The 23,176-nt window shown below is 42.4% G+C and overlaps 1 protein-coding gene across 1 annotated transcript in view; it reads left to right on the top strand.

Moving 5' to 3' along the window:
• MMP24 (matrix metallopeptidase 24) overlaps positions 1 to 23,176 on the top strand; it is a 49,755-nt gene that overhangs the window by 4,746 nt on the left and 21,833 nt on the right. Inside the window, exons 2-3 of the mRNA XM_049869537.1 lie at positions 17,536 to 17,684; positions 22,034 to 22,150. Coding sequence (XP_049725494.1) covers positions 17,536 to 17,684; positions 22,034 to 22,150 — 266 coding nt within the window. The remainder of the gene's footprint in view (positions 1 to 17,535; positions 17,685 to 22,033; positions 22,151 to 23,176) is intronic.

The raw sequence follows: 23,176 nt of genomic DNA, 5'->3' as shown, positions 1-23,176 counted from the left end.
ACTCAACAGCCACTCCACGGGAGAAAGATACGGCAGTCTGCTTCTGTAAAGATTACAGCCTTGGAAACCTTATCGGGCAGTTCTACTCTGTCCTATAGGGTCACTACGAATTGGAATCAACCCGATGGCAGTGGGTTGGTTTGTTTGTTTGTTTTGGAGGGGAAGGGGTGGTGGTTAGTCGAGTTTTAAGTGATCTGCTCTGGGCTGATGGAGGACGTTCTTTGGTTTGCACCTGTAGCCAAGGAAAGTTAGAGCCCCGAGTCTGGGGGTTGAGTAGGCCTATTAAGAAGTACTAACTGATTCCCAAGGCAAGAATTTCTCTCCATGTGATTATCTTCACTCTTGTCTGAAAAAAATTCTTACTGTTAGGAAGTTCTTTCTATCTAATCTAAATCCTAGTCTGCTGTATTTTTAATTTCTTTTATTCTTCTATGGTTTTTTCCTATTGTTTAGTAGCCCCTTGTATCCATAAGGAGCTTTGTACTTTCCTGATTCTTTCACATGCCCGGCCTCATTTGATCCTTGCAACAGTGCTGTGAGGTAGATAGGGAAGATATTGTCCTCATTTCTGGAGACTCAGAGAGATGATGTGACTTGTCCAGGGACCCACATATAGCTCATAAATGGTAAAGCAAGGACAAGAAGCTGGATTTCCTGTCCTCAGTGCTTTGCCATCTAGACTCAGCCGTCCTGTTGTAGATTATGTAAATAGCCTTTTAGCCAGTCTCTTCTGCTTTCAGCTATGACCCACTCCAGCCCATGTTCTTGAAAGAGGCAGTTTTTTTTTTTTTAATTTTTAATGTCCTTTAAGTGAAAGTTTACAAATCAAGTCAGTCTCTCATACAAAAATTTATATACACCTTTTTATATACTCCTAGTTGCTCTCCCCCTAATGAGACAGCACACTTCTTCCCTCCACTCTCTCTTTTTGTGTCCATTAGGCCAGCTTCTGACCCCCTCTGCCCTCTCATCTCCTCTCCAGACAGGAGCTGCCCATGTGTCTACTTGATCAAAAAAGCTCACTCTCGACCAGTATCATTTTCTATCCCATAGTCCAGTCCAATTCCTGTCTGAAGAGTTGGCTTTGGGAATGGTTCCTGTTTTGGGCTAACAGAAGGTCTGGGGACCATGACCTCTGGGGTTCTTCTAATCTCAGTCAGACCATTAAATCTGGTCTTTTTATGAGAATTTGAGGTCTGCATCCCACTGCTCTCCTGCTGCCTCAGGCGTTCTTTGTTGTGTTCCCTGTCAAGGCAGTCATCAGTTGTAGCCAGGCACCATCTAGTTCTTCTGGTCTCAGGCTGATGTAGTCTCTGGTTTATGTGGCCCTTTCTGTCTTTTGGGCTCATAATTACCTCGTGTCTTTGGTGTTCTTCATTCTCCTTTGCTCCAGGTGGGTTGAGACCAGTTGATGGATCTTAGGTGGCTGCTTGCATCCCAAAGTGGGATGCAAAATATTTTCTTAATAGGTTTTATTACACCAATTGACTTAGATGTCCCCTGAAACCATGGTCCCCAACTCCTGCCCTTGCTACGCTGCCCTTCGAAGCGTTCAGTTTATTCAGGAAACTTCTTTGCTTTTGGTTTAGTCCAGTTGTGCTGACCTCTTCTGTATTGTGTATTGTCTTTCCCTTCACCTAAAATAGTTCTTATCCACTATCTAATTAGTGAAAACCCCTCTCCCTCCCTCCCTCTCCACTCTTGTGACCATCAAGGAATATTTTCTTCTCTGTTTAAACTGTTTTTTGAGTTCTTATAATAGTGGTCTAAAAGAGGCAGTTTTATAGAAAATAAAAGTAAATTATAATTATACCATGAAGATTAAGGATAGCAAATTCTTATCATTATAGTATAGTATAGTTTGAACTCAAAATAGGAGTTTCCAAACCTGTTCTTAATAGACTGCAGCCAGTGTCTCCTCAGTGCCTAGCACAGTGCCTGGCACATTCTGGACACTTGATAAATATTTTTTAAATGTATCGTCTATGTTCCCCACTAACTTCTTTGAATAATGCTTGGCACACAAAAGTCAGTACCTTTTATGGAGAATAAATAAATGAATGCTGGCAGTATAAACAAGGTCTGGGGAAGCACTGAAGGGGAAGGACATGTTAACTGAGGTTGGGGAAATGAGAGACCATTTCAGCAAGAAGGTGGTGTTAGAAATGAAACTTTGAGGGATGAAAAGGATGGAGAACGGTGAGTGGGGCAGTCAAGACAGAAGGAAAAACATGAACTAATGCTACACAAAAGTGCATTGCATGTTAGGAAACAGCAGATAATTTGATGTGCCTTCAGCGTCGAGTTACTTGCTGTTTCCAGTAAGAGTGCATAAGGAGAAGAGGCTGAAAAGGAAGGCTGAGAGCAGATCGTGAAACTGGCTTTTTTCCAAAGGCTGAGGGGAGTCATTAAAAGTTTCTGAGCAGACAAGTGACCTGCTCAGAGCTGTGTTGAGGAGGTGGAGGGACTGGGGCCTCTTCCGCAGCTCCTGCCCTGGGTGCATTTAACCTTCTTAGCACAACTTGGGCCTGAGTACCTATTTTAGGCAATAGTATGTAGATAAAAGGTGTGAATTCCAGCCCTCTTGAGCTGAGAGATTTTGGAACAAATCATTTGGTCTCTCTGGACATTAGGATTGAGTTCATTCAAGTCCTTTACTAGGTTTTCTTCAACATTATTCTATGAATTCATTTTAAAAGGCAACTTTAAACTAGGCTTTAATGATATATAGAATAACAGCCAAGTTTTATATATATATATATATATAGCAACAACAACAAAAAACCATTGCTCTCCAGTTGATTCCAACTCATAGTGACCCCATAGGACACAGTAGAACTGCCCCACAGGTTTTCCAAGGAAGGGCTGGTAGATTTGAACTATGTGTGTGTGTGTGTATATATCCAAAATATATATATATAATAACATATAATTTGAACTGCATATAATATAATATAATATCATTTTCCCAAAGATTGTATATGTTGTTGTTACAAAGTAAATAGAGAAAAGCCAGGCATTGCTTTTAACAAATTTTGTTAGCAATAATAATTTAAAAACTCAATCCTATGCCACAAACACTCATGTGCACATTTCCCTCTGTGCCTCAAAAACACTGGGCCAAAAAGGTAGAAGTCATCCCTCACCCCTCCTTCTCCCTCTTCTTATCTGCCTGTGCAATCAGTTCTACCTCTTGAATAGATCTTCACTGTGTCTACTTCTCTCCGCTCCCACTGCCTCCATCTTAGCCTAAGCTTCTGTCATATGTTATCTGGACTTCAGAACTTCCTAACTGATCAGCTTCTGTTACTCACTTGTAATCCTTCTTCCCATGGCAGCCAGAGGGATCTTTTACAAGTAAATCTACACAAGCTAGATAACAGATTAGCTCACAAAATAATGGATATCATCCATAAGTACTGTGTGCCTTTAAAAAAATCACCTGGAACAGAAGCCATTCCTGCGGACCACCTTTCAGCCAAACCATAGACAGGCCCATAAAATAAACAGTAGGACCCGAGAGCAATGTGTTCCTTAGAACAATCAGTTATACAAGATCAAAAGGGTAGAAAATCAGGACAAAAGGAAACAGGGAACCCAGCGCAGAAATGGGGAGAGTGCTGACACATTGTGGGGAATGAACCCAATGTCATGAACACTTTATATACAAATTATCAAATGGGAAACTAATTTGCTCTATAAACTTTCACCTACTGCACGACAAAAAAAAAAAAAATTGTTTTTTAAATCACCTGTATGAGACCAAATAGTCAACAATTACTTTAAAACAAAGATGAGAATGTAAAGGGGCAGGGAAACTAAATTAATGGAAATGGAACAACCAGAATGGAAATAATGAGAATGTTCATGCTTTGTGAAGAATATAACCAATGTCATTGAACAACCTGTGCAGAAATTGTTGAATTGGAGCTTAAACTGCTATGCAAGACTTTGCTGAAAACACAATAAAATATTACTTAAAAGTAAGTAAATAAATCTACACAGGGCTCAGTTATATCTGAAGCAAATATGGCAAAAGTTAGGATTTCACAAAACCGTTGGTAATTATTCAGTTTTTTATTTTTTTATGCTGTTCTGAGTGCTTGAAATTAATAAGAAGAATACTTAAAAGCAAACAAAAAAAAAAAAATTGGTCATGATAATCCCACCCTTACCTTGCTTTAGGATAAAGGCCCAACTACTATAAGAAGCCGAGGTGGCACAATGGTTAAGCACTCAGCTGTTAACCGAAAGGTTGGCAGTTCAAACCTACCTAGAAGCTCTGTGGGAAAATGATCTGGAGATCTGCTCCCATAAAGATTACAGCTTAGAAAACTCTATGGGGTAATTCTACTCTGTCACATGGGGTGACAATGAGTTGAAATCAACTCAAAGGCACCCAACAGCAGTGACTATAAGGGGCCCTGGTGGAACAACCACTCAGCTGCTAACCAAAAGGTTGGTGGTTTGAACCTACCCAGGAGCTTCACAGGAGAAAGACCTGACAATCTGTTCCCATAAAGATTACAGCTTAGAAAACCCTATGAGGTAGTTCTACTCCGTCACGTGGGGTCGTTATGAGTCAAAATCAACTCATCGGCTCATAACAACAATAACTATTACTATACACTATCACTTCTTCCTTTTAATTTTTATTTTGGAAAATTTTCAAACACAGATGAAAGTAGAAAGAATAATATTATGAACCAAAAGGTTAGCTCCACATTCAAACCACTTAAGCTAACTCAATAGAACTTAATATAATTATTTAGAAGTTATCTAGTCCAGCTATCTCTCAAGGTTGAGAAACTGGGGCCTGCCTACTGGTCTTTGTCTTGTCTACTCTCTTTTCTTAATCCACCAATAAGTCAAGCTCTGGGGGCAGAGAAGCTGTGGTAGATTTGCAAGAGGGCATTGGAAGGGTAAGGGCAAATGAGGCTCCTCCTTCAGAGAGAGTGAATGAGAGCATGGCCACACTTCTGGCCTTGGGCGGAGGCCTTCCCAAAACTGGAAAACTTGGACATCCCAGTGCTGACCCAAAACCCCAAATGTGCCACCACCCCAGGCATGGTGATTGTCTAGCTTGTGGTAGCCTCCTGGGAGCAGGCCAAGGACATTGTATAGAATGCCAGGGAATTCCTGCTAGTGCACTTACCACCCACTCAAGAGCTGATGGCAGCCAAGAGGCAATGCCGCACCATTAAGGTGTTTGTCAAGAAGCTAAGCTGGGCATTGTGGGCAATTCTGAGGGCCTTTTTTTAGATTGGCTGTAAGTGAAGGAAAGAAAAAAGACACAGCATTTGGAGGCAAACCAGAGCTAGTGTGGAGGCTGAGCATGGCAGAAAGAACCTTCACTGGGAGGCAGGGACTCTACCTTCCATTTTCTGGCTCTTCTACAACTTGCTGTCTGATTTTGGATAAGTCATTTCTCCTGCCTGAGTTTTATTTTTCTCTTTTGTAAAACAAGTGTGTTAAATTAGATGATCTCTGAGTATTGTTGACCAGTGCATTTTCTAGATACCTGAATGGTTAATACCTTTAGTATGAAATTTTTAAAAATTAGTCCTAACTCAGGTGGTCTCAGCAGCAAGGCTGGAGCCTCCGCTGTATGGGTAGAACAGAAAGCATTGTTTTGGTAGAACAGGGGCTGGAGGCAACTGGCACAGTGATAGGACTTATCCCCGAGGAGTCACCAAAGACACGATGATTTGGTCTGGCAGCAATGACCAAAGTTGGTCAGACTACTGCTGGGGAGTGTGGGAGCAGGAATACAGATAATAACATTGTGAACACACTTACTATGTGCCAGAATCTGCTAAATGCCTTACAAGCCTGTATTAGTTTTCGATTGCTGCTGTAACAAATTATGACAGATTTAGTGGGTTAAACAACCCAGATGTATTATCTTCCAGTTCTGGAGGTCAGAACTCTAAAAATGGGTCTTATGTAGCTAAAATCAAAGAGTCAGCAGGACTGCATTTCTTCTGGAGGCTCTAGGGGAGAATCTGTTCCTTGCCTTTTCTAGCTTCTAGAGGCGATCTACACAGTTCTTAGTTTGTGGCCTCCTAGCAATAGCATCACTCTGACCATTGCTTCTGTTGTCACATCTTCTCTGCCTCTGGCCCGCCTGCCTACCTTTTATCAGGACCCTTGTGATTATATTGGCCCCACCTGGATAACCTAGGATACTCTTCCCATCTCAAGATCCTTAATTTAATCACACTTGTAAAGTCTCTTTTGCCAGTAAAGTAACATATTCACAGGTTTCGGGGATTAGGATGTGGACATCTTTGAAGGGCCATTATTTTACCTACCACAGTGGAGTTCCACCCTTACGTTACTGAAAGTGTTTCACTGATTCTTCCTAACAACCCTCCTTTTTAAAAAAAAAAAAAAAGTTATTTATCGTGCTCTAGGAACCTCTGGTGGCATAGCGGCTAAGTGCTATGGCTGCTAACCAGAGGGTCGGCAGTTTGAATCCGCCAGATGCTCTTTGGAAACTCTATGTGGCAGTTCTACTCTGTCCTGTAGGGTCGCTATGAGTCGGAATCAACTCGACGGCAAGAGGTTAGAGGTATTGGGCTTTAAGTGAAAGCTTACAATTCAAGTCAGCTTCTCATACAAAAATTTTTATACACATTGTTATATGACCCTAGTTGCTCTCCCTATAATGTGACAGCACACTGCTCCTTTCCACCCTGGATTTCCCGTGTCCATTCAACCAGCTCCTGTCCCTTTCTACATTTTCATCTCGCCTCCAGAGAGGAGCTGCCCATTTAGTCTCCTTTATCTACTTGAACTAAGAAGCACACTCTTCACCAGTATCATTTTATGTCTTATAGTCCAGTCTAATCTTTGTCTGAAGAGTTGGCTTCGGGAATGGTTTTAGTTTTGTGCTAACAGAGAGTCCAGGGGCCATGTCTTCTGGGGTCCTTCCAACCTTTCAGACCATTAAGTCTGGTCTTTTTACTAGAATTTGAGTTCTCCACCCCACTTTTCTCCAGCCGTCAGGGGCTCTCTGTCATGTTCCCTGTCAGGGCAGTCATTGGTGGTAGCCAGGCACCGTCTAGTTCTCCTGGTCTCAGGCTGATGGAATCTCTGGTTTATGTGGCCCTTTCTGTCTCTTGGGTTCATATTTTCTTTGTGTCTTTGGTGTTCTTCATTCTCCTTTGCTCCAGGTGGGTTGGGACCAATTGATGCATCTTAGATGGCCACTTGCTAGCTTTTAAGACCCCAGATGCCACTCACCAAAGTGAATCGCAGAACATTTTCTTAAAAAACTTTGTTATGCCATTTGACCTAGATGTCCCCTGAAGCCATGGTCCCCAGACCTCCACCTCTGCTACTCTGTCCCTCAAAGTGTTTGTTTGTATTCAGGAAACTTCTTAGCTTTTGAACAATCCTCCTTTTATCTTCCATTTAACAGAAGAGGAAAACAACGTTTAGAGAGATTAGGTCATTTGCCCAAGGGCGCACAGCTGGAGAGAACACTTAGGCAATATTTGGCATGGGGTAGCATGTTGGCCCCAAGTGGCCAGCCTTTTCAGATAGGACCCCATTCAGATCCCAGATCTATAGGGAATAGAATCTACATAACCCTATGGAGGAGGCTGTCTAGAATGGCAGTGAATCTGGGACCCTTAGAATCAGATTAGGGTCATATCAATCTCCACTTAAGACCTGAGTGCCAGATAAGGAAACTGAGGCAAAAGCCCAGTTGTAAGATAATATAACAGTGGATGGGGAAGACTAACTTTAGGCCACCCCTGATGCCAGTGCACAGCGACACAATAGAATCCCAGCGTTGGGGCTGAAACCACTGATGGACTGCTTGCTAAAGTCAGGATTGGGCAAGAAGATGGTTGTGAAGGATCCAGGGATGACAGCTGAGCTGAGGCACAGAGGGCAGGGGCTGCTATTGAGCCAATTTTAAAAGACAAGGCTTTTCTAAATGGGTAACATACTTGCTGCCTTTGTAAACAATAGACGATACTGAACATAACATATCCTTTCCATCATGCAAGTCATCACTCTGACTGGTCCTTCCTGTAGTGGCTCTCATACTTTAAAGGGCAGTGGAATCACCTTAGGTGCTCATTTTTTTAAATGCATATTCCCAGTTTCCAACCTCAGAGAATATGATTTGGTAGGTCTAGGTTCAGGTCTGGGAACATGCACTTTTAACAAGGTCCCCAGATGCTGCTGATGCTGCTAATCCATGAGCCACAAGGACTACATGCTGAGAAACGCAACCTTCAAGTTGGGAACTACAGAACAGTAATACTTCAGGACCCAGTGAGGTATCTAGGGTTATTTGTCTCCTATCAGGAGAATAGCAGCAATCATTATTGCTATCTTTTATTGACTGATTACTACCACACATTGTTATTTAATCTTCACAACCACTCCATGAAGCACATGTTAATTACATGATGCAAATGAAGAAAATCAGAATAGAAAGGTTGAATACTTTGCCTAAGATCATATAGCAAGTAAATGAAGGAGTCAGGATTCAAACCCAGCAGTTTGTCTCCACAGCATACACTTTTAACCATAACTCTAAACTTCCCCTCAAGCTGCTTCACTCCTCACCCCCTCACCACACCCCACACCAAGCTCACTCGCCTCCACCTGTAGACTGCAGCCTGCTCAGATGAGGAAACCAGTTCTCACCCAAGCCTCATCCTGGGAGGCTGTTGACTAAATACCTAGTGCTCAACATAAAACAAAGATTTTAAGGTTGAAAGGACCCTTAAAAAACCAATTGCTGTCGAGTGGATTCCAACTCTTAGTGACCCTATAGGACAGAGTAGAACTGCCCTATAGGGTTTCCAAGAAGCGGCTGGTGGATTCGAACTGCCAACCCTTTAGTTAGCAGCCAGTCTCTTAATCACTGCACCACCAGGACCCTTAGAGGATATTTAGGGCAGCACTATACGGGAATCGGAAACCCTGGTGGTGTAGTGCTAAGTGCTACGGCTGCTAACCAAAGGGTCAGCAGTTTGAATCTGCCAGGCACTCCTTGGAAACTCTATGGGGCAGTTCTACTGTGTCCTATAGGGTCACTATGAGTCAGAATCGACTTGACGGCACTGGGTTTGGTTTGGTTTATATGGGAATCTCTTCATAACAGTTGTTCTCATCTGGGGGTGATTTTGCCCACTCCCAGGGAACATTTGGCTATGCCTGGAGACATTTTTGATTGTCATATCTGGGGGAGGGAGGTGCAGCAATTGGCATATAGTGGATAGAGACCTGGGTTGCTGCAAAATAACCTACAATGCACTGGACAACCCCACACTCAAGAATTATTTGGCCCAAAATATCAATAGTGCCCCAGTTGAGAAACCTCATTTTATAGCAAATTCTAACCAATGATCATGTGCCCTCTCCCTGAATGCTTCAACTCATTTTTATTCAATAAATATGTAACAAGCATATCCTCTATGTCAGGCTCTGTGCTAGGTTTGGGGATGCAATAGTGTAGAAGACAGACTATGGTCCCTGCCTTCATGCATTTTATAGTCAAGAGGAGGAGACAGATAATTCAACATGTGATTATAATACAGAATTGTGTTAAGGAGGACAGGCTGTTGACAAAGAATATAGGAGGAACTACAATGTGGATTTAGGGGTCCAAGGAAAGCTTCTCCAGAGAAAGGGAGATGGGAGAGTGATCTAGATAGAAGGAACAATATACGTAGGGCCTGTAGGAACTACAGTATACTTGAACACAGCCAAGGTGGGGAATGGCAAAAAAGGCTGCTGAGGTAGTCAGGCCAAATCATGAAGGCTCTTGGCTAAAGTGGTAGAAAGCCCTGGAATCCACCTCAGGATATTTGCATTTACTGTTCTATCTTCCTGAAACACTCTTCCTAGTATCTACATGGCCCACTCCCTCACCTCCTTTAGATCTCTTGCTCAAATGTCATCTCCTCAGAGACCTTCCCTTTTCACCTTAACAGCTGGCCCAAAATAACTTCCCCATGACTCTTTATCTCCTTATCCTGCTTTATTCTTCATAGCACTTATCACATGGTCCCTCCACTAGACTGTAATTATAAAGTAACTAGAATATTTTTGTTTGCTGTGATATCCCAGAGCTTAGCACACAGTGCCTGGTACATAGTAGGTCCTCAACAAATATTTGTTGAATGAATGAATGAAACAAACAGATTTGATGTTGAGGAGGTAGAACCAATAGTTCTTTGGTAAAATACTGAATGTGGACAGTGAAGATAAGAGGGGTGTTATGGGTCACATAAAAAAGGCTTCTCTTTTGGATAACTGGGTGAGTGATCGTGCCATACCCTAACGTAGGAATCACAGCAGAAAAGTATCAAGCTCGTTATGACCTTGAGATAAGACACTGGACTTTAGGACTGTGAGGTGCAGGAAGTCCTGGGACCCCAAAGGGCTGCCAGTCCAGTAGTCTGACACTATGGAATGCCTAGTTCATTTTAGATATATCTATGTTTGAATCCTGCCACTTATTAGCTTTGTGTAATACCCTCTTCTGACCTCAGTTTCCTCTTCTGCAAATTGGCGGTCATAATTCCTACCTCCTGGGGTTGTGACATTAGATGATGCATTCTAGGGTGCCTAGCACAATGCCAGGGATATAGTGGGCATTCTAATAATATGATCTATGACCATTGTTTTTATAATTAGAACATCTCTGACTGTTAGAACTTGTTTTTTATAATGAGTCAAGATATGGGTTCTGTAATTTCTCACATTGGTCTTACTTTAGCCCTCTGAGCCAGCCAGAATAAATCTCCTTCATCCGTAGCCACTTAGCTTTTTGAATATGGTCGTGTTCCACTGCAGTCCTCATTCTCTGGCGTAAACATCCCTCATGTCTCCTCACAAGATGTGGTTCTTGTTCCCTCCCTCTCCTGGCCTCTCTCCTTTAGTCATGCTCCAGTTTGTCACCATCCCACTACATGTATAACTTCTAGAACTGGACTTGAAACTCCCATGCATATTGAAGCCAATGCCTTATTCCTGTTATCCCATCATTGCCCTGGATTAAGACCTCAGCTGCCCAAACCCTTTGACCAGGGTTTTTCATTCTTTCCATGTTTCCAAACTTGACACCTTACTGTCTTGTTCTTCTTTGTAGACTTTACCTCTGGCCTTTCTGATAACACTTTCTGGTCTATTTCATTTCTGATTCTGAGCCTCCTTCTCCCCACTCCTTCTCCAGGCCTGTCCTGTCAGATTTGGGCTCACTCCCTGGTGTGATGCTCCCAGGTGCCCCCCACCTGCCCCACTCCCCCAGTGACCACACTGCTCTAACTGATCTGTCTTTCCTCTCCTCCCCCATGGCCATCTCTGTTTTCCAAGAGCACTCGTCAGCATCGTAAGTGGATCTACTTCTTGACGCCTCCATTGCCACTTCTCACCACCGCCTCTGCTGTCTGCCGCTCTGTCCACATATTTTTCTTCTTGTTATTATTCTCTGCTCTCTCCTTTTCCTGCCACTACTCCTGAATGTCTCAGCTTTGGCTTCTGGGCAAACAAAATCCCGCCTTCTGGCCAGCAGACCAATCACAGTGTCCTGTCTATGATCCTTGCATCTGTGGTTCAGGCCAGCTATTTTGGTCCCTGCTTGCACTCTGAGAATTTTCTCACTTTTCTCTGGGTTTACACCTCTGTCAGCATTTAAAGGGTGACAGACATCTCAGAGTTGGCTAACTGAGCTGTAAAGGTTAGAACTTCTGACGTGGCTGGTGATTGATTAATGGATCCAGGTGTGAAAAGATGAAAGGTAGGCCATTTTGTTTAAAACTGAATGGATTTTTTCCTTTAGCGGATTTTACCTCTTTTCATATGGGACAATGGAGCAAGCCAGGAAGTCAAACCTCAATAGACTGAATTTCAGCCAACATTTTTTTCACCCTCTAAGAAATACCAGAAGCTGTGCCTGGTGCTTTCATGCATATTACTCCTTAAGCCTTCCCAAGAAGAAATTTCTTCCTTGGTACCCAGATATTGCCTCCTAGACCTACTATTCACTCATTCATTCATGAACACATGAATTCTGTGGTTATTTATTGTGCCAGACCCTGGGCTAAGTACTGTGGCAGATTTGAATAGAAATATGACACAGTCTCTGTTCCCCAGGGACTCAATCTTATTGGGAAAACAGACATATCAGCTAATGAGTATGATACACTCTGGTAGTTGCCGTTAGACTGATGTGTACAAAGTATTGTGGGAATGAGGAGGGGGTAGCCACTAACTCCCAGGGGGAGTTAAGGAAGGTTTCACAAATTTTTTTTTTTTTCACAAAGGAGGGACATTTGAGTTAGGCCTTGAAGGATGAGTAGGAGTTTGCTCACCTGCATAAAGAGAATTGGCTTCCTGTCAGCAGGAATATCCTGGAAGTGTGAAAGGACAGATTATGTTTTGGCATTGGTGTGACTGGAGTAAAGATTTGCTCCAACCTCTGGAACTTAGCCCAAAGAAGCTAGAGGATTGCCCAGGTCACAGAGCAACTGAGTGGCAGAGGCAGTGTTAAGCAGCCAAAGCTGAGTTCATCAGGCCTCTGATCCACATTCACATCTCCTACCCATATATGAAATGCCAGGTCCAAACTCAATGCCCTGTTTCTGTGACCTAGATGCTAACTGACATTTGACCAGCCCTTCCCCTTCCTATTTCCCCTCTTGGGGGTCTGCCTTGGAGTTTTGAGGATTGTCCCTAGCGACAGAGAAGGCACTGATACTCTCCCCTCCCCCACCGTGTGTCCAGTCCATTCCAGTGTTTGATCCTGACCCAGACATTTGCCTAGCACCTGAGTCCTTAGAGCTTAACTTCTGCTGCTGCTGAGACAAGCCCTGTGACCTTCATAATGGATCCTGATCAGCTCTGAGATTCTCCTGCTGAGTATACCAGAAAAAGAGCTGGATAAACTAGGTTGCCAGCCCTTTACTGAGGAGGAGCTACTTTTAATCCCCCAAAGTCTTACAAGGCTGGAAGCGTTTATACCAAAGGTTCCCTGTTTTCTATCTCCTACCATAAGCAGTAATGAGGGAAGAAGGGGAGAGGATTCTTAAATTCCTTGCTAGTTTAGAGGTGGGTACTCAAAAAATACTCAGTGGGCTGATTGATTTGTCAATGGTATCCACCCAAAGATCTCCAGCTGTTCCCCAAATGCTGTAATTCATCTTAGTTGGATTTTTAGAGAACTAATAGAGCTCACTGACAGATAGGGAGGAACTAGATTTATTTTAGATTTGTATCACACCTCTTTTTGGAATGGTTTGTGGCAGATTACAGATTAAAACATAGTATTTTAAAGTAAGACTTCAAGGATGAAACATAAATTGGCAATCAGAATGATGAAAAAGTAACAGTTACCTCCAAACATCACCATGCTCAACACTTATGCTATAAATTTGGCTGAGAGATTCCTGGCAAAAAGACCAAAAGGGAAAACCACTAGGTTACCCAGTGTACATTTTCTGATACCAGAGAGCATATGGAATCTCCTATAGGGAAAACATTTCTCTTCAAGCTAAAGCCAAATCAAAAGTGATTGTGTTGGTCCTTGTCTGAGGGAATCGTAGTTCAGTTCAGTTGTAGGTGCTCACCATCCACTACATACTAGACCCCACGCGATGCTCCCAGTCTTGTGTGAGAGATAGTCTTGTCCCTAAGTCATCCTAAAAGAAAGTAGACTTGACAGTAAACCGTGGTACCATCTATAGGATCCACAAGGACTGCCCCTTGGTTCATGGGAGAATGTGGGAGGGTGGGGAGCCTTAAAGGATGACTAGATTTCAAAAGGCAGAATAGAAGCAAAAGACCAGGCTTTCCACCTTGATTTTACAAAAGATAACAGAAACACCATCCAAAGGGATAGCACAAACTTTTTGAGTGATTACTATATGTGTCAGGCCCATTTGTTCATTTAAATTTAACAACAACCCTATGGAGAAGGAATTATTATTCCTGAATAAAACTGGAGCTGAATTTGCCCAAGGTCACACAGTAGTCATATGTCAGGATTCGATATCAGGACCGTGTGTCTTTCTCATTATACCACCTCGTTTATTCAACCAGGCGGTTCTTTTTTTAAAAAAAAAAAAATTCATTGTGTTTTTGGTGAAGGTTTACACAGCAGTTTAGGTTCCCATTCAACAATTTCTACACAAGTTGTTCAGCGACACTGGTTCCATTCTTCACAATGTGTGAAGATTCTCATTATTTCCATTTCAGTAGTTCCATTTCCATTAATCTAGTTTCCCTGCCCTCTTACCTTCTCATCTTTGTTTTAATGGAATTGTTGAGCATTTGGTCTCATATAGGTGATTTTTTAAAGGAGCACAGTATTTGCAGGTGATATATATATATTTTTAACCAATTTAGCTACAAGGTGACCTCAGGGGTTAGTTTCAGTTCAAGATTTGAAGAGTATCTCAGGGCAGTAGTCTCAAGGAGTCCTCCAGTCTCAACCAGTCCAGTAGGTCTCAGCCAGACAGTTCTTAGTTGCAGTTTCCATAAAGCAAGAGAACATAAAGTGACATTCTGGGTGTGAGGAGCTGAAAGAATGTGGTCCATTGATGCTTTGATGGCATAACTTACCCCAGGAATAGAAGATGAATAGAAGGACATTGCTATCACTCACTCAATCATTTACATTTACTCTCTCATTCTCCACTTCCAGATATTTTACTTGAGCTTTTTGGCTGATCTTAGGCCACCGTCAAGTCACAAGTATTTTCTGTAGTTTGTTCATTTTGTACATCTCATTTCTCTCCACTTCCAACTCGTTTTATCACCTCCTCCTCCAATGTTCTAGCCATTTTGAAATAATGCTCAGAAAGTGCCATGCCTGGTGTACCAGGCATACTGTATCCTTTAAGACTTGGCTCAAATCACATCTCGACCTGGAAGCCTTCCCTGAGTTCCCCCTTCTTTTTGGCCCTCCATGTGGATAAGATAGCCCTCTATTCTTCTCCCACAGAATCTTGTAAACACCTCCCTTTAGCACTATATTTTCATTGTGGATTTACTTATTGGTTTGTAAGTTCCTTATTCATCTTTGTGTCCCCAGAGCCTTGCGCGTTGCCTAGTATATAGTAAATGCTCAATAAATGTTTGTTTAAAGGACAACTACTGTATGTTGTGTACTGTTCTGGGTACTAGGGATCACTAAGACATGGATCCTTCCCTTGAGGAGCCGAGTCTGAAGGAGGAGGCCAATATGTAATGATTAGAGCCCAGTATTTTAAGATCTAAGGGGGCTTGGTGGCACAGTAGTTAAAGCACTTGGCTGTTAACCAAATGGTCTGTGGTTCGAACCCACCAGCTGCTGCCTGGGAGAAAGATGTGGCAGTCTGCTTCCATAAAGATTTACAGCCTTGGAAGCCCTATGGGGCAGTTCTACTCTGTCCTATAGGGTCACTATGAGTTGGAATCGACTCGATGGCAGTGGGTGGTGGGTCATCATAAGATCTATAATAGGGGGTTTAGACAGCACAGAGGAAGGGGAAAATAACTTAGCCTGGAGAGTCCTTGAAGTCTTCCAGAGGTAGTAATTATGGGCTGAGCAGTGAACTATGAAATATTTTTCCCGAACTAAGAAGTACACCAGGCAGAAGGAAAATCATGTACAAGGACAGGAAAGAGAACCAATGGGGAACTGCAAGAAGTACTGATATTCTGTACCATAATTTGGAATGAAAGTCATGTTTTAGAAACCAAATGTGAGCGAGATAAGGTTGTCATGCTGTTGTGGAGTTTTTAAGACTTTATTATTCTGACAATATTGTTTTTAATCAGTCAGATGAATTTTATCACAAGGCAGTAAAGATGTTATAGTCACCTTTGGTGAAATAAATAGTAACTTACTTATAGTTTCTGGTCTGCCTCCTGTCAAAAATTGTTTGAGTTGATATAATAAAAGATACATCCACAATAAGACTATTAATTTAGAAATAGGAAATAAAAACTGTAGATGAGAGGGAATAATACAATTTCCCAAGGCTCTTTTTCCTTTATTAGCTCACTTGGTCTTTGGCTAGTCCTCTGGGGGTGGACAGCAGGGTTCTATGTAGCTTAGAGCTGGAATGTCAAAGTGCTCCTGTAAATGCTTTTGGGTTCAATACAAACATGAATGTTTCCCACATTTTCCATTGATGCCACAGATATTCGTGGTGCTCTGATTTTTCTCAGAGTTTCTTCTCAGCTTTTTGGTGGAAATAATCATCTTTATTTTGCTATTCTTCAGATTCTTTGCTTGTCTGAGCTTATTTGTCCAAGTTTCTTTAAGATTCTCTTGCCCATTTAAAGTTTTTCCCACATTTTAAAATAAGTCTATGCATAAAATTTGGAAAAATACAGAAGTACACACAGACAAAAAAAGTCTCCCAAGATACTATAACTAAAGGATATTCATGGTTAATTTTCTTTTTATTCTAAAAATTTTGACATCATTTCAGACTTTCAGAAAGTTTTCCAGAATAGAACAAAGAATTCCTGAATACCCTTTGCCAGCTTCCCCAACTGCCCAACTGTTAACATTTTACTATTTTGCTTTCTCTCTCAACCTCTCTCCCTCCCCCTTTTCCTCTCCCCCTCTATCTATCCATTTTTTTCCTGACCCCATTTAAGAATGAGTTGCAGACATCGTGTACCTTTATGTAACTGCAAATGCTTCAGTGTGTATTTCCTAAAATTAAGGACTTATCTTGCATCATCACACTATTAATTTTTTATGTATGTCCTTCTAGATTTTTTCTTTGCACACATTACTTATTTATATTTAAATTAAATAATACATTATTTTGTTTTTATGTATTCATATTTATTTATAGAAAGGAGCCCTGGTTGCACAGTGGTTAGGTGTTGGCTGCTAATTGAAAGGTCAGCAGTTCGAACCCACCAGCTGCTCCATGGGAGAAAGATGAAGCAGTCTGCTTCCATAAAGATTATAGCCTTGGAAACCCTACGGGACAGTTCTACACTGTCCTATAAGGTCACTGTGAGTCAGAATTGACTCGCTGGCAACAGGTTTTGTTTTTGGTTTTATATTTATTTATAATGACTTGCTTTTTTTCCTTACCAATAAAGAAAGTAGATAATGTCATGACTTTCCATCAGTCCCTGATCTTAGACACAGTGGGTTTCTAGGTGGCACAACATTTTCAACAGACCACTCTACTTCAGAAAATTAATTGTTCTTATGCTCTTCTTGCATGTCTGTCTATTCAGATGTCAGTAGAAACTGCCAAGTAAATGGGCAAGGAGGCAGGTAGGGAAAAGCCTTGAATGCAAATTTAATCTTTATTCGGTAGCCAGCAGAGACTCAGTGAAAGGTTTATAGCAAGGGAGTAAGCTGACAAGAGCTGTGATTTCTGGAGGTTCATTTGACAGTGTGTGCCGAATGAAGTGAAGAAATCAGAGCATGAGGCCATGAGTCACTTGGGTAAAATGGTCCCTAGTACCAAGGGCAAATCTCTGCCCAGGTAGAGCAGAGCTTTCTTCAGCATAATGCATCCTTTTCTCTCACATGTCTTTCAGAGCTGGTTAAAGTCATATGGCTATCTACTTCCCTATGATTCACGGGCATCTGCGTTGCACTCAGGCAAGGCCTTACAGTCAGCAGTCTCCACTATGCAGCAGTTTTACGGCATCCCAGTCACCGGTGTGTTGGATCAGACAACAATCGAGTAAGATTTGCGTAGGACATTGTCTTTTAATTTTCTGGACTTACATTTGGATTCACATTTTTCATGGCCTTGTGTACACACCATGTTCAACCTACTCTCCTATTTTTACTCCTGCAGTGTTATCCTGGGAGGGAATACCCAAGGTACCTTTTTATGGGAGCTGGAGATATGTTGAGGCGGAAGTCCCAGCTCTGCCATAAACTTGCTGTGTGACCTTGGACAAACCTCTTAACCCTCTGGGTCTCCATTTCCTTATCGTTAAAATGAAGAGTTGGACTATAGATGGCCTCTTAAGTTTCCTCTGGCTCTAACAACTTATGGTTCTATGGGTCACCATGTTGGAGTTCCCTGCGATGTACATGTCTCATCTGATACAGAGAACTCTTGAATGAGTTGGCAACTCTTGTTCCACTTTTTCCATTTATCAAACATTTACTGAGTGCCTACGTGTACCAGGTACTGCGCTTGGTCCTATGATCCCTGCCCTCCAGAGGCTCATTGTTTAATGAACAAGTCATCTGGCTGCACAATCCTGGAACTTGAATGGAAATGCTGAGTTTCGAGGATATATCTGGGGGTTAATGACAAGGAAGTGAAACCACTAGAATGACTGAGATCACTCAGGAAGAGTGCTTGGGAAAGAATCCCATAAAGAAAGCGGAGAAGGAGCAGCCAGAGAGGTAGAAGAAGCCTGGGACTGATGTCATGGCAGTGAAGGGGAAATGGTCAACAGGGTGAGCTGATGCAGAGTGGCCAAGAAGGTCATAAAAGGTGTCTGCTGAGTTTAGTGATGAGGAGGTTGTTGTTAACCTCAGTGGAATGGTGGAGACAAAGTCAGACTGGGGTGGGAAGAAGGGGTGGTAAGAAGTAGAGATGGCAAGTGTCGAGAAATCTTTCAAGAAGCTTGACAGTGAAGGGAAGAAAAAAAAAAGATGATAGCTGGCGGGGGGGGGATTTTTTCTTTAAAATGGGAGAATATTAAACATATTTAAATTTATTTATGAAATAGCCATTAAAAAAGAAAAAAAAAAAAAGAACAGCATGGAAAATAGCTGGAATGAGTTCCCTAAGGTGGTGATAATGGGGATGGGTAAGGATTCAGGGAATCTTATAGGTGGAGGAACAAGAAATGAGATTGTGGCATTCCATCTGATCGTGGATCAAGGAGCTATCTACCCCTTGGGTAAGTCACTCCTTGAGAAAGTCATCTCTCTGGGCCCTGATTTATCTGTATAAAGGAGTGGTGGGTTATAGCTCTTAAATTCTACGATTCCATTATTCTAAGCTTCTAGGATTTAAAAATTTGGTGAGTCAGGGGTTTCAGGATCTGAAAATTCTGTCCAAACATTTTAATTCCTAAGATTCCCTAATTTTGAGATTGCAAAGTTCTGAGATAATGTATCTGACTGATCGTATGATATGGGTACAGTGGATACCTTGGTCCTGTGGACTCACAAATGAGCTGGTTAAAGACAGCCCAGCCACTTTTCAAAGTGGACGTTATTTCGAGGGCTTTGTGTAGACTACAGGGCAGTGCATCCTGGGGCAGGGGCCCTGGTGTCTCTGCTGAGGCACCAGCTGGCCTTGGGTTTTACTCCATTCCAGAAAGCCCCAGGCCTGTTGGACAGGGTTCAGAAAGTGGCAGGTGGATGGTGACAGGAGGAGGGAAAGGGAACAATCCGAGGGAAGAGGACGGCACTTCCCTCTTGCAGTTCTACCCCTACCTCTTCATAGGAAGGCGGGAGAGCAATATTCTGGAGGCATGGATAGGAAGAAGGTGCTCATACTTAATCCACAACCTGAGTGGGCGGTGTGTTTGGTGTGGAATTTAGAGACCTTAGTTTTGGCTCAAGCTCTATTTCTTCTTCTAGGGGCCCTTCCAGTCGTGGTGTAGCAGAGATGACTCTTGGTTCTCTTCCCAGAGACTGTTAGTAAAAGGAAGCCGTAGTAGCAATTTAAAGTACTATTTTAAGTCTGTTTGACTCTAGTGATTCACTCATTCATTCTTGACTAGCCTTGTGCTAAGCAGTGAAAGAAAAAGCAAAGTGCAGCCTTTGTTTGTTACATTGCATGAACTAATAGTTCATTTATTCATTCAACTAAGTTCTAGTCCTGCCTTCCTATTTTCTGTATTTTGCAAGTTACTTGCTTCATCTGTATATCTTTTCTCTCTTCTGTAAAATGAGGATAATAATTTTGGTTACCTCACAGGGTTGTTTCCAGAATGAAAAATTTTTTAAAAGAGCAAACAATTTGAAAATTCTAAGTGTTCATATAAATGCATGGTGTTGTTCTTATTATGTCTTTAATATTGCTTACTGGATATAGGTTACTATATTAGTAATTAATTATTGATTACTAGTTATAGGACACCAGTCTGGGTAATGTGGAGCATATTAAGACGAGTAAGAGCTGGTCAGTTCCCTCAAAGGGTTTTTGATATTGGTTAAAACTGTCTTTTCTCTATATTGCCAATGGCAAATGCTTTTAACAAAACTGCAAATGGGGTCAGATTGTTTTCCCTTCCAGCAATCCCAAAATATAGTCCCATGAGTTAGTCATTAAGCCATCACAGAGAAAATGCAGGGATGGCTTGGGCCCCAATCAGCCATGATTTTTCAAACCTATCCTGGCTCCTTTTTTTTTTATCCCCCATCATGTCCCAGACCTATTGTTCCCTAATGTAACTTTACCTGACAACAAATAGTTATCAGGATTTACTTCACTGTAGGCACTGGACTGGCTTCTGGGGCATAAAGATGAATATGACATAGTCCCTGTCCTCAAAGAACTTACCATTTATTAGGGACAACAGACTAATAGATTTAAAATCACAATACAATGTAATAAGTGCCGTGGAGAATTACATTCCAAGTACTATAGTTGTTTACAGTATACCAATAGTACACTTCTTGAACACCTATAGTGAAAGAAAATTTGCTGTCTCCTAAGTGATCCCATTTTACTGTTGCATAGTTTTGATTCATTCATTCAACAAATAATTATTGAGCATCTTCTGTATCAGACACTGTGCTGGCACTGCGGATACAGCAAGGGTCATATCCTCATGGATCTTATGATCTAATAGAAAGGACAAAGACTGAGACTCTGACAGAGACTGGAGGAACCTCTGAGACTGTGGCCCTAAGACACCCTTCTGACCTGGAACTGAAGCCATTCCCGGAGACCACCTTTCAGCCAAACCATAGACAGGTCCACAAAATACACAATAATACCCAGGAAGAATGTGCTCCTTAGAACAATTATACAAGATCAAAAGGGCAACATTTGCCCAAAAGCAAAGATGAGAAGGCAGAAAGGGATAGAAAATCAGGACAAAAGGAAACAGGGAAGCTAGGGTGGAAACAAGGAGAGTGCTAACACATTGTGGGGAATATCGTGGAACACTTTATATAGAACCTATCAAATGGGAAACGAATTTGCTCTGTAAACTTTCACTTAATGCACAAAAAAAAAGTTTTAAAAATAAGACAAGATGAAGAATAAACAAGGAGGGAAATATATAATTTCAGGTAGTGATAAATGCTATGAAGAAAAATAAGGGGAGTAAGAAGATCGTAGTAGGATGGGGCGGCTATTTTGGATAGAGTGGACAGGGAAGTCCTCTCTGAAGGGATGACATCTGAGCAGAGACTTTAAGGAAGTAAGGGAACACACCATGTGAAGAGGAAGAGGGTTGCAAGCAGTGGGCACAGCAAATGCAAAGCCCCTGAAGTGGGAGTAAATTTAGCATGTTTAGGGGACAGCGAGAAGGTCACTGCGGCTGGAGCACAGTATATGAAGAAAAGAAGGGTGAAGATGTTGTTAGATAGGTGGACAGGGGCTCGATGATGTGAGGCTTATGGTCTAGGGTAAGGAGTTTGGATTTTATTCTAGGTGTTTTGAGAAGCCACTGGAGGGTTTTACCAGGGAGTGATGTGACCTAATTATATTTACAGAACGTGTTCATATATATTCTCTCATTTGCAACTCACTATAACCTTAGAAGGTAAGCACGGCAAGAACTATAATTCCCATGTTGCAATGAGGAAACTGAGGTTAATGTTGGTTCAGTCACTTGCCAGGGGTCCCATGATTAGTGGTGGATCTGGAACTATTGAGCTGAGGCCTTCTGATTCCCAGTCTCTTATACAGCAATGTTTCTTCATATTTGGTTGTGAGTGAATGAATGAATGAGTCAATCAATCATGTTCCTCTCAGGGAGCCACCCAAGGTCTAGGGTGAGGATGCATGCTGCCATTCAGCCTGGGACTGGGGACTATGCAATGCCTTGCTATAATGGCCAGTGACACAATACAAATGTGTGTTTGTGTCTTCTCTCTGCCCAGGTGGATGAAGAAACCTCGATGTGGTGTCCCTGATCACCCCCACTTGAGCCGCAGGCGAAGAAACAAGCGCTACGCCCTGACTGGACAGAAGTGGAGGCAAAAGCACATCACCTACAGGTGCTTTGACTCGTCTCTTTCTCCCTGGCTTTGGCTCCACCCCTCACTCTCTTTTCCTGGCCTGTGTCTCAGAGGCTCACACTATAGGTAGGTCTAGGGATCAGGACCAGGTACTGACAGCCTGAGATTTTGTCCTCCTTGTGGCTTCCAGAGCATGCTGTGACTCCAACTCCAGTTTGGTCTCATGGGGGCTTATTAGCTGTGTTCTGTTTAGAGGCCTATCGTTTTTACTTACAGAAAGTGGGGTATGGATTGCTTAGTAACTTTCAGCTGAGATAAAGAACTGTGGTCATGCTCATCCTTTCCTTGTCACTGCTTGCCAAACCACACTTCATCTGGACTGGATCCCCTACTCCCCAGCTAAAATCAGCCTGATGGACTTCACCTGAGATTCTCAATGCAGTCTTGTTTCTCAAGGAGTATAGAGAACAGGAACTGGATCACAACAATGGCACTATCTGACTGACAGAGCAAGATCAGTCTCCAAGAAAGACCGGAGAACAAGAGCAGAGCCAATGAAGCCCGTCACAGCAGACTCAGACATCAGAATTTGGGGTGGGTTGGGGCAAGGGCCAGGAATAGGGCAGGCTCAGGTGGGCTATGGCTGGCAACTCTCAAGGCTCTGATTCCATCTCAGGTGGAACCCTTGGGTTCAGAGGCAGGATCTAAGACTAGGGGGTCAAACCAGAATGAACCAGTTTGAAGCCCTGTCTAAGACAGAGATCTTAGAGTTTCTGCTGACAAGCTGCAGAAACCAGAACAGGGCTTTTGAAGAAATCTGACGAGAAGGAAACTTAAGAAGAAATCTGGGTAGGAAGCGGACTCTTAAGGTCTCCTGAAGAGGTAGAGTGAATCAAGAGAAAAAAGAACTGGTTTCTAACCCAACTCTGACTTGAACTTCTATCACCCAGTCACCCTGGGCCTCAGTTTCCTTACCTATTGAACAGGTCATGAGGCAGAGCACCCAGCAGTAGTGGTGCTCCTTTGTGCAGAGCCATGAAATATGGATAGATAACCCCCCAAAAA

Source organism: Elephas maximus, chromosome 25 (genome assembly GCF_024166365.1).
Source record: "Elephas maximus indicus isolate mEleMax1 chromosome 25, mEleMax1 primary haplotype, whole genome shotgun sequence".
NCBI classification, from domain to species: Eukaryota; Metazoa; Chordata; class Mammalia; order Proboscidea; family Elephantidae; genus Elephas; species Elephas maximus.
Note: the sequence above shows the minus strand (reverse complement) of the source record. Positions and strands in the feature narration are given on the sequence as shown.